Source organism: Penaeus chinensis, chromosome 37 (genome assembly GCF_019202785.1).
Source record: "Penaeus chinensis breed Huanghai No. 1 chromosome 37, ASM1920278v2, whole genome shotgun sequence".
NCBI lineage: Eukaryota > Metazoa > Arthropoda > Malacostraca > Decapoda > Penaeidae > Penaeus > Penaeus chinensis.
Window position 1 is genome coordinate 14,561,174 of NC_061855.1, and position 12,500 is coordinate 14,573,673.

General features: G+C 41.7%; 1 protein-coding gene across 7 annotated transcripts in view; it reads right to left on the reverse strand.

Annotated features, from left to right (window-relative positions):
• LOC125045244 (myosin-VIIa-like) overlaps positions 1-12,500 on the reverse strand; it is a 76,373-nt gene that overhangs the window by 24,150 nt on the left and 39,723 nt on the right. For 3 of the 7 annotated variants that reach the window (XM_047642427.1, XM_047642428.1, XM_047642425.1), the window contains 3 exons: positions 3,652-3,765; positions 1,937-2,083; positions 668-852 (listed from right to left, as the gene is read on the reverse strand). In XM_047642427.1, coding sequence (XP_047498383.1) covers positions 668-852; positions 1,937-2,083; positions 3,652-3,765 — 446 coding nt within the window. Of the gene's footprint in view, positions 1-667; positions 853-1,936; positions 2,084-3,651; positions 3,766-6,197; positions 7,595-11,696; positions 11,716-12,500 lie in introns of those variants that run through there. The other 4 variants (XM_047642424.1, XM_047642422.1, XM_047642421.1 and 1 more) reach the window with 3 other exon arrangements.

The following is a 12,500-nucleotide window of genomic DNA, read 5'->3' on the forward strand; positions in this document are numbered from 1 at the left end:
ACATTCTACCTACGTATCTTCCCATCTATTCATACACCCTATTACTAATCTATTTACAGATTCCCCTCCCCATCTATTTACTTATGAACTTATGGATGTATATCCCCCACACCCCTTCTGAGTTGATTTCTGGCTAATTATTTGTCCAGCCTTCTATTAACATCAAATCCCGGGATTGCGACACGATCGCTGATAACAGCATTACGTCATATCTCGATTAGACTCTTATCTTATCTCTCTGATAGCAGTGTTGTTTGCAGGAGAGCATGATGTCTATCTGCGGTCGGCGTCTATCTGACACTTGAAGTGGATAAGTGCATGCATAAGTTATAAAAACGCGCAGGGTCGGGCTTTAGACGAACGTCGGTGTTGACGTGTAGGCCTATGTGGGTACAAGTGGAATTATGTAGATGGGTTTTATCTCTCTGTGTCTGCCTTTCTATCCGTCTCTTCTTTTCGGTCTTTGTCATTCTCTTATTGTTGAACTTTGCTGTCTTCTGTCTGTCTGCCCCTATTCCTCCCTTTCTGTACCCTTCCTTCATCCTTTTCCTCTCTCCGTTCGTCTTTATTATCTCCCTTATTTTACCCTCCCTCCCTTCCCTTCCCTCCCTCCCTCCCTCCCACCCCATTCCTTCCCCCTCCGCCCTCAACCGCCCACAACCCATACCTGATAACAATGCACTGGTCCTGCTTGAACCGCCTCATGTTGTTGTAGCAGCTGTCCCCGATGGCGAAGATGTGCGGGGGGAGTTCGCCGATCTTCTTGCCTCGGTACAGCTTGATTTGGTCCACCGTGTAGATGGGGAGGATCTGGTAGGGGTTCACGGCCACCAGGATGGAGCCCGTGTAGGTCTGCGGACCAAGGGGGTTTAGCATTAGGATGAGTGTTGTTTTCATTGTGATTAGCATCAGCAGCATTGTTATCCCTGTCTTCATCATTATTACTTATCGTTTACTTCAGTATCATTACTACTTTTTCAATTATTATCAATATCATTATTATCATTATTATTATTATTATTATTATTATTATTATTAGTAGTAGTAGTAGTAGTAGTAGTAGTATCATTATTGCCTGTATAATAATATTTTGTCATTGAAATAGTCATTTCAATATCTAATAAAATGAAAAACACAAATGGTAAAGAACCGGACAAAAAATATCACACATTTGCCCCAATAAATCAATTTACACCCCCCTCTTATATTCACATACCCTTCCTTAGTGCCCTCTTATACCTACAGCCTTATACTCTTGCCCTATACCCCTGTTTCCCCTTTCGTCCCTCGCGTACACATCTACACACTTACTCCTTACCTCTTATCCCTTCTATCCATCCACCATTTACCCTCATTTTCCCCTCACACATAACTAGGCATTTATCTCCATTCTCACCTCACTCCTAGCTCACTACTCTCCCTCTTTTTCCCCTCACTCCAAACCCACCATTTACCCTAATTAACTCTTTACTCTTTCCATCATTCTCACCCCCTCATTTACTCCTCAACTCACACCCAACCTCATTCTACTCTTTCACTCCTCCACCCTTTCCTAATACCCTCACATCCACTCCTACCCAACCTCCTCATACCCCAGACCCATGTACCCCCATGCCCATCCACACCCACCCACTCCCTCACGCCCATGCACTCATTCCTAGGCCCTTTCACCCACGCCCACCTTCTTCTTTACAACTCCTTTCACCCACACTCACATCCACTCCCCACCCACTCCCTCACAACCCTCTTTCACCCACACCCACCCACGACCACCTGCTTCCCACTCCCTACAACTTCCTACCACCCACACCCACCCTCTCCCCACCCGCGTCCACCTCCTTCCTCCCTCCCTCCCTCACAGACTTCTCTCCCCCACACCCACCCTCTCCCCGCCCGCGCCCATCTCCTTCCTCCCTTCCAGCCTACCCTCACTTACATAAATAAGATTCTCATTGTATCGAATAAGGAGGTTCCTGAGGATGCCGGCTTCGTGGAGGTCCCCCAGGCTGATCATGTCCTCGACGCCCTGCACCGACGTCGGGTGCATGGCCTTGATGCGCCGCTCCGGGGTCAGCCATTGCTCCTGGTGGGGGAAGGGGAGGTTAGCAGCGGCTGTGGTTGTTGTTCCTGGTGGGGGAGGGGAGGGGGGGAGGGGAGTGGTTGTTCCTGAAGTTACTGGTCGGATGGCACAATGACTGGGATAGACTATAACTCCTCACGGGGTTGGGCAAGGGGTTTGCGGTGGTCGTGTTGCGGTAGTTGACGTTGTTGTTCACAGGAGAGTCGGGATGATGACTTGTAGCGTTGTGGTACTGCGAGTCATTGTTCTAGGTAGGAGGTTCGGATGAAGGTTGTTCTAACGATTGTGGTAGGGGACGGCATAGTTAGTGGTGGTGATGTGATATGGGAATTATTGTTCCGGGGGGGGGGGGGGATGGTAATGTGGTGTAGTATTTATTGTTCCTGTAATGAGTCAGAATGGTAGTTGTTAGAGTAATAATATTTTTTCTGAAGATAAAAAATAGCTAAATGGGGGAAGAGGCCTTAGTCGTTATTGCAACCGGTGGGGGAGGCATGGTTAAGGACATCGCAGGAGTATACAACTTAGGTCATTCTTCGAGTCACTGTTCTTGGCGGGTAAGAGATGGGAGTAACGATTATGATAAAGTGATACCGGGAGTTATTCCTTAGGGCGGGTACGAGAAGGAGGATTTTGATGAAAATGATACAATGAAGTGAGCAAATGGCTGATTAATGCAGATGTGCAACTGGTCGAAATAAAACCATTGCTCCTTGTGGCAATGAGTACGGTTTAGTGATAACGATGTACAGTGTTGATGAAAAAGATATAATGGAGATAACACTACGCAGATAAGCAATGTTGTGAGGCCATTGATAGACTCGAGGGTGATTTGAATTTCAATATTAAACTGTTGTCAGGGAAACGAACTGAGATCGTTAATGGCAATAGGGAGTCGACATATTCACCCAGATGGAATGGGGGAAGAGGCAAAAGAATCGTGATAATGAAGCTAAAATATGGTGATCGGAAGTGGCGCTCGTATTAGGGAAGAGGGGGGTGGGGGGGAGGGTGTAGGCGCTTATAATGATGACATAATCATGATGATTACAAGTAACTGAAGGTAATCGGGAGTGAGTCACTGTTCCTGCTTTCCGATGACGGTGCCGGGGGGGGGGGGGGGGTGATAGCGTTGATAATGGGGAATGTCCTGATGACAATGATGATGAGAAGATGGGTGGAGATAAAATCGTTCGTGTTGTGATGAAGGGGACTTTGGTGATGGAAATGTAGTGGTGTTAGAAAAATGGGTAAAGTGAAATGTCATCTGAAAATGTCTCAAAAAGGTTGAATCAGTTGAAAAAAATGGTTGAGACTGGTTAAAAGACTTGTCTAAAATATTGAAATTGAAATATATAAAAAGAAAATGGACATTACTAAAATGGGAATACACAAAAACAGCTGAATATGTTTAACAAGAATAGAAGACGGATACAAATGACAAAAAAAAAAATGAGAAAAAAAAGAAAGAAAAAAAAAACTGATATAAAATAAAACCAATCAAAAAAACAGATAAAAAAGCTCACTAAACTGAACCAACCACCTAAACGACCAAGCACGACCAGACTTACGTTCCCGTCGTCGTCCTGCACCTGAATGCGGCGTCCCTCGGCGCTCACGACCCTGGCGCCGATGGCCACGTCGAACTCCCGCCTCGACACCGGCTCGATCCATATGTAGTCGCCCTGAGGAGGAGGAGGAGGAGGGGGGGTTAGAAGGGGTGTCTCGGATGGGGTGTTGGGGAGGGGAGGGGGGAGGAAGGCGTGTGAGGGGGTGGGTGGGTGTGGGGGAGGGGGAGGAAAAGTGTGGGGGGAGTGGGGGAGTGTGTGTGGGAGGGGGGGATAGTTGGGGGAGTAGGATGATAGGGTGGATGAGTGGGGGAGGGCGGGTGTGGGGGAGTGTGTGCGTGCGTGTGCATGCGTGTGCGTGCGTGTGTGTGTGCATGCGTGTGCATGCGTGTGCGTGCGTGTGCGTGCGTGTGCGTGCGTGTGCGTGTCCGAGTGCGTGTCCTTGTGTGTGTGTGTGTGTGTGTGTGTGTGTGTGTGTGTGTGTGTGTGTGTGTGTGTGTGAGTGTGTGTGTGTGTCGTGTGCGTGTGCGTGTGCGTGTGTGTGCGTGTGCGTGTGCGTGTGCGTGTGCGTGTGCGTGTACGTGTGCGTGTCCGTGTGCGTGTCCTTGTGTGTGTGTGTGTGTGTGTGTGTGTGTGTGTGTGTGTGTGTGTGTGTGTGTGTGTGTGTGTGTGTATGTGTATGTGTATGTATATATATATTTATATATGTGTATATATTTATATATATTATATATATATTGATATCTAATATATTTTATATGCATGTAAACGTATCTTTTGTGTCTGTTTCGTGTGTCTTATGTCTGTACACGAAACTGTGATGGAGAGGAATATATGTATGTATGTATGTATGTATGTATGTATGTATGTATGTATGTATGTATGTATGTATGTATGTATGTATGTATGTATATATGTATGTATGTATATATGTGTATATATATATAGAGAGAGAAAGAGAGAAAGAGAGAGAGCGAGAGCGAGAGAGAGAGAGAGAAAGAGAAAGAGAAAGAGAAAGAGAGAAAGAGAGAGAGAGAGAGAGAGAGAGAGAGAGAGAGAGAGAGAGAGAGAGAGAGAGAGAGAGAGAGAGAGAGAGAGAGAGAGAGAGATTAGCTTTATTTAACGAGTATATCACAAGGTAAAGCGTCCATTAGTGTAATGTAATAAGATAACATAAAACAGGTGAACGATAAGAAAAAAGTGCTTCTTGTAATTTCATCCAGACATTTCTCTCACTTCATTGAAAGTACGAATCCATAAGGCTACCGTTCGAAACAGTTGAAACAATCGAACGAATACATCGGCCATGACAGCTCGAAACTTCTTAAGCTATCTAAAAGAAGGACAATCCCTTATCAGCTTATAAACACAAAAAGAAAGAAAAAATCCAGCAAACTGAGCGATGAGTGATTTAGGATGGAAAGAGTGTTATACCAGAACGGTGAGTCACTAGATCAGCTGACTGGGTTTTGCAATACATCGCCGGAGGCCAAGAACACTTGCATTCGGACAGGTTGGGTTATGGAGAGTGCAGGCCTAAACTGGTTTCTTGTGACTAGAAAGTGGTACACACACGTATGCGCTGAGATGCAAGCAAGCAATCGGATACACACGAATGAATAGAGAAGAATAAAAAGAATACGAAGCAGAAGAGGAAGCAGATCAAGATAAATATACAGACGCACACACGTCGAAAGTGATGGTGATGGCAACACCGTTAACTTCAGTTATAATACTTACATTGCCGATAACTGAATTACAAACCACAACATTTGTTTTGTAATGATAAAGATGCATGCATTGCTAACTCTGCATTACAGTGATAAATAACCATAGAAAATAATATTAAATCTATTATATCACAAACTCGTTGAGAGAGCGGGACTAAACTAGACCTTTTCAGCCCAGATCATGTTCGATTGCAAGTTATTTTTAGAGACAAGAAATTCGAGATTACATAGAGCATTTGCGCGTTTTTCCTTATTTCGGCAATAAAACAAGGAAATCGTTCGTACTGAAAAAATACAGATACCAAACGCAATTTTATAGATGAGTGATATAGAAAATTTTGTATGGGACCCACAATCATAAAAACTTTAATTCAAAATCTTCGAATGGAACACTATTTCATGATAACCTATCTACCTGTCTGTGAATAGTATTCGAAAAGGAAAGATAAGATTTTTTTTTTTCTTTCATTTTGACATTTTTTGATGATCATAAAGAACTCGAATCTACAGAGCAATGATTCCCAACCAGTGGGCTTCGGAAGCCCTTCACTGGGCCGCCGATAGTGCGCTAGGTCATTACAGAGACAGGAAACAAGATCCATTCTCACTGTCTTCAACAAGGTATGTGTATATGTATGCCAAATAACACTTTATTTGAGATTCTCGTAACATTCAAGTGGGCATGATTGAGAGGTCGAAGGAGTTGTTCGCATGGACTGAATATTTTTTTCCTTTATAGTAAAAAGAAAGACTGAAGGAGTTAAAGAAGAGTGCCACTGAAATCTAAATCCTCCGAGCGGGACTCTAGCCTTCACACACCGCCTTTGAGGTCACGAAGTCCACGACGCTGCCTCCGACGCCTCCTTCGGCGTCCCCTCCGTCAGATTCCGGCAGAGGAGGCTTCCACGTGCCGTCCTGAACGCCTCTTTCCAGGTCCACCACGACGCTGACGCCTCCGCCCGCCGTGTAGTGCCTGAAGGCGGGGTTCCTCGCCATTTCAAGTGTCTCGTAGATGTTGACTTTCTGTAGGACGGCGGAGGGCGAAGAGGAGGACGGAGCAGAGGCGGGGGAGGAAGTGAAGGAAGAGGCAGATAAAGGAGGAGGAGAGATTGAGGAGGAGGAGGTCTTCTGGAGCTTCGGGGGGCTCTGGGGGGCGCGGCCTTTCCTCTGCTGCCCTTCTGATGCCTTCGCTTCTCCTTTTATTTCCTTTTCTTCCTTCTCTCTCGGGGCTGTCTGGTCGCGAGGTTTGTTCGTCTCGTCATTGGTCTCTCCTTTATCCTTCCCTCCGCTTTTGTTTTCTTTCCCTTTATCTCTCTGGCAATCTTCGTTCCGTTTATCCTTGTTCTCTGTCTCTCCAGTTCTTTCGTTCTTAACTTTCCCTCCGTTTTGGACCCCATTCTCTTTTATCGTGTCCCTCGTGTCCGCCTCCCTCCTCTCATTATTTCTGCCCTTTAAAGCCATCTGCATCCTGGCTTTCTTTGTATCGACGACAAAACCGTCTGGTTCGTACACTATGACGTCATCGCCATCAATGACGTCATCGCCATCGAAGTGGTTATTTCCACCGTTCATGCTTTCTTCTTTGTTCTTCATATTTCCCCAAACTTTCTTCCTCTCTTCCATTCCGTTTATCTGCTCCGCCTTCCTTCCCTTTTCGTTTCGTCCTCCGCTTCCACTCCTGCTTCTTTTGCTCTTCTTATCTCCCCCTTTATTCCTCTCTTCCTCGCCTTCTCTCTCTTCTCCTCGCCACAGCTGCTGCCTCTCCTCAAAGCTCGTTATTTCGTGATCTCTCTCTCCGTTCATCGTGCTCTATCGAGAGTAAGGCGGCTCGATGGCTTGTTTGGCTACTTGTTCAATATTTTTTGGCTATTTTCCCGCCGAGCGATGGCTACTTTGGCGCTGAGTATCAGATTTCTTTGGCTATTTTTATGGCTTATATTTATCGAACTTATTGTATTTCATTGTTTTTGTTGTTTTATTTTTCCCGTCAGATTTTTCACTCTCTTTGCGCAGGAAGTAACAATGTCTGTGTAAAGTCTCTCCATTAAATATTTCGGTCACATCTTGACCTGATTTCACGTAAACCGAATTTTCTTTCTTTTCCTGAAAAGTTCGATTTTTGAAAATCCATCAAAATCTAACTGCAGGTGATCTCACTCGCCTGATCTCAAATGTACAAACATTTTGGTTTACTCTTATAACGCTTGGGCAAAGAGTAAGAAGGAAAAAAGGTAACAATAACACAGTAACAATGACCAAATACAGTCATAGTTAAAGGAAAAGAAAAGCACACAACCTTCTCCGGTCACCATAAGCCTCCAGAAACCCCATATCCAACATACTGAACACCAAACCCATGTCCATATTTCCCTCCATACCCGGCCCCATCCCGCACGCCATAAACAGCACCATGTCGAACTCATGCCAGGCACCATAACTGCAAAGCATCTGGCACCCTAGCTTAAAAATATCGCATATTCCTAATTACAGAGGATCAAAAACCATAGACTTTAAAAATGTCGCATAATCCTAAATAGAAAACTGAAAAAAATCACAGAATCCTTATTACAGAAGATCCAAAACCATAAACTTAAAAAAATTTCGCATGATCTTAAATCAACGAGTATCTCAAACCATAATAAACGTTTTAAAACCTAAAACCACTAACTTTTAAAAATCTCGCACAATACCCAGAGCTCCATTACAACCTGTCCCTTAACCCATCTCACACCACCACCCTCACCGTTCCTCCCCCCTCCCCACTCCACACTCCACCCACCTCCCCCTCCACCCCTGCGTCACCGGAAGCTGTGTGACGGAGCCCAGACGGAGCGTGACGGCAGGTGCTCCCGCCTAGCTATTTTATTGGCCCCTTCTTTCCTGCTTGCCTGTCCCCTGCCCTCCACCTCCCTGTTTATCACGCTCTCCCTCTCTGGCTCTTGTTTGTCTCTTGGTCCTTCCTTTCTCTCTGGCTGTCTTTCTCTTTCTTGTTTGGCTGTCGCCCCTATCTCTCTCTCTCTCGATTTAATTTTCCCTAACTGTTTAAGCCTTTAGTTTTGTGTCTCTGATATGGTAATTACCCTTTACTTCTGTTTTCATGTTGAGGGAGGAGAGATAGAGAGAAAGAGAGAGAGAGAGAGAGAGAGAGAGAGAGAGAGAGAGAGAGAGAGAGAGAGAGAGAGAGAGAGAGAGAGAGAGAGAGAGAGAGAGAGAGAGAGCTGCTTTCCCCATTCACTCACATTGCACTAACGACTTTCTTATCAAACTTCAAACGACCTTTAACGACCACCCTGAACAGATAATCCTCGTCCACTAACGACCCCCGAACTGCCTCTGTTAACGACCAGGCAATCTCGCTTCAGTTCCTGCTGTAATTACTCTATACTTAATTAACCAATTACACTTTAGTGTCACTTCAGTATTTTCTAAATCACTGTAACTGTCCTTCCTTTTAATTGATTTATGGCGATCTAATTTAACCATCGAAGTCTTTCTCTGTGTTCGATTAAACAACTTTCGTGGGTGGAGGAATTCCACTGAATAAAGCAAACGCCATATCTACGAAAGGGTTGGTCCCTTACCCAAGTTGGAAATTATTTACAACTTCTCTTAGTCCATTCATTTCACTTTACTTTAATTTGCTTCTTATTCTGCTCCCCCATCGCATTTATCATTTAAATACAATTACCTTTACTTTTATACCGAATTAAAGTTGTCAATCCTTTAAATACATTAAAATCGCTGTTTGGCAACTATAACTGAAACGCGATAGTTGCCTCTTTACTTGTACGAATCACGTTTTCGAACCTATAACTAACCTGTCATCACTTTTTATTACTGATTATGTCATTGTATTTATATAACATCACTATTAGGATTTATTATCACGTGCATAACATTATCGTGTTTCGTTACTGAATCGTAAAATATAAACAGCTGATTTCTCTACTTTACATCCGTGATCCTATTCTTACAATACTCAGGTTCGTAAAAAATAAATAGTTTTTGAATTTTTCAAAAGAGAAAGTTAGTGTCACCACTTCAGACGTATTCATAGGAATTTGATGAATCTTCCAGCATTAAGGAAAAAGGAAAATTATAATAAAAACAGACAGAATAACGGCAATGATAATGATCATGAATATTATAATAATCATGAACATGAAACAAATAAATACACGTGGTACTAATGCATAACTTAAAGTAAATCAGTAAAGGCGAGGCTTAAATGAACGCAAAAATACACATCAACGAACGTGCGCGAAACAAAAATATATAATAATAATAATTGAGAAAGCCCCTGCGTTGATTTTAATCTCCAACCTTATTTTCTATATATATAAAAAAAACTTTTTTTTCTCTTTGATTACTACTGTTTTTTTTTTTTTTTTTTTTTTTTTTTTTTTTTTTTTTTTTTACTTATAATCTTTATACATTTATTTATATCACTTATTCATATATTCCGTTTTATTTCTATTATTATAATGAATATTATGGTTATCATTATTACCATTATCATTGTTATTATTATTACTATTATCATTATCATTATCATCACTATAATTAGTTATTATTATAAAAAAAAAAAAAAAATCGGAGCTGCTGTTTACGCAACCTCATCCCCCTTCTGCTCAACGGGCGTGGAGAAGACGACCATTAGGGCGAGGAGAGGAAGGCAAAACATGCAACTTTCACCTCTGTTGTGCCCAGCTACCGTAGCGAGAGCAAATTTCAGGGATATATATATATATATATTGAATTATTTATTAATCATTTCTTTGTCTTTTTATAAATATTAAAAAAATGGTTTATTGAACTTTCCTTTTTATTACTGTTATTTTTTTGTTTTTAGGGGGAAATATATTTCTTCAGTTTCTCAGTTTTTCCTCTCTTTCTTTGCCCCTTTTCCTTCCCTCTCCTTTTTGTCTTTTGTCTTTTGTCTTAGAGAAATCTTCATTCCAACGTTTTTGTTGACTGTCCGTTTTCTTTGAGCGTTCGGTATGCATCACCTCGATTTTCTCCATTCTTCGCGTTCGTTTTTTAAAATATTTTCTCTTGTTTATTGCCTTGCTGTGTTTCGTCACTCGTGCGTAAGTAAACTACTTTATTTTTGGTCTAATTAATTAAGATTATTTCTAACATAATCATTTATAATTTCGTTTCGATACTGGCGATACATAATTTAACTCGGATCAGTCAATGCTATATTAAAAAAAATGTTTTTAGCTTTTTTCCTCTTAGAGTTTGACTAATTCTTAAACTGCGTGGTTTATCAATAAATCACAGAAACGATCTATCATCTTCGTGTTTTTTTTTTTGTTTTTTTTTTTCTTAATTTTAACCTTCAGAAAGACACCATGATTTTCAACTTATTCGCGACGTTACTTTCGTTGCCGTAAATAATTTCTCAAAATTTGTGGTTAATCAGTAAATCCATTTGCAGAAAATTGCTGCCCGTCTTCTTTATCGTCATCATCCCTTTTCTTCTTCTTCTTCTTCTACTTCTTATTATTATTATTATTTCCTTTCCATCTGTTTACGAAATTTATTAATTTTCCTCTACCTCTTCCCTCAGTACTTTTGAAATGTGTTTAATTACATTCCGAAGTAGCACAAAATCGCAAAATAACGTATGGTAATTAATAATATAAATATATAATCCAACATAGATAAATATAGAAGAGCAATATAACAGAAACAAATGTCGATAAACCAAATTTCAAAAAAAAACCTAGCAGCGGAAGTGGTCAAAAAATCATCTTTTTTGCAATGCTTCTCTCTGACCCAATTTTAGGTTAATATAGTTTGTTTTCTGGTTTATTTTTATATGCAATTTACTTATTTGGAGTTTGGAAATGTGTGAGCTGTTTACAGTTGCCCAAAAAGGTTAAGAGTTGTATAACACTGAGCCACAAGCATCACATGCATTTTTCTCTGTGTTGCTTTAGATGTTGCAGCTTCAATAATCTTTTAGTTTCCTATTTTTCATCAACCATTTCAAGGTTCACGATAACGCATTTTCAAACAGTTTGCACAGTCGACAGCTTTTCATTATTGTTTATGATGATCTATCACTCTATCTATCTGTCTCTATATATTTATCCATTTATGCGCCTATATTTATCCATTTATCAATCATCACTGACTTCCCAACGAGGAACACACTTTCTTTCATCAAAAAACGTTTGGGTAATTAACGAAAAAACAAACACAAAAATCCCAAACGAAATCAAAATTTTCAATAGCCATAAAAAAAGATAAATCACAATACGAATTCAACCCTCTTTCCTTCACAAAGACAGAGAGGGATATACAGACAGACACACACACACATACGAAAGCTACACAGGAACAATGGTGACTGACTCTACATCCCTCAACCCACCCACCCGCCCACAGACACACACACGTACACACGCATACATACGCACAAACACACGCGTTCACATTTCCAACACAAATTTCATTCGGTTTTCGTTATTCTGGATCACGTCTGAGGGCTTCTCGCGATAGATTTTTTTTTTTTTCGATCGTTGTTGCGCATTGTATCGTTCAGTTGACACTTCTACTTGTAAGCAATACTTGAAGGTTAATAATGTGAGAAAGAGAGTGGTAGGCGGTGAAAAAACCGTGTTGTTTGTGGAAGCTGGGAACATCGCACAGAATTCGAAAACGAATTATTTTTTTCATTTCGTAATCTCTACTGTACTTAATTCGCAAGGATTCATTCCAACCTGGCAAAGAGTGATTAGACAATCAAAGTGAACATCTGACTTAATTTACATATCTAAACATATTCATCCCTAGATTATCAATAAATACGATATCAACTGAGAATATAACCATGCGAAAGAAAAAAAACGAGCGATAATACACAAAACTAAAACGAAAACAAAAGAAAAGGACAGGTGGGGGCGAGAGAAAGAGAAAGAGAGAGAGAGAGAGAGGAAGAGAGACAGAGGAAGTGGGTGGGAGGGAGGGAGGGAGGAGGGAGAGACAGGAGAGGGGAGGGAGTAAGGAAGAGAGGAAGTTGGGAGGGAGAACTCGGCTAAAAAAGGGAGGAGGGAGGGGGGAAGAGGGGAAGGGGAGAGGGGGAGGGGGAGGGGCAAGGGAGAGGGGAGA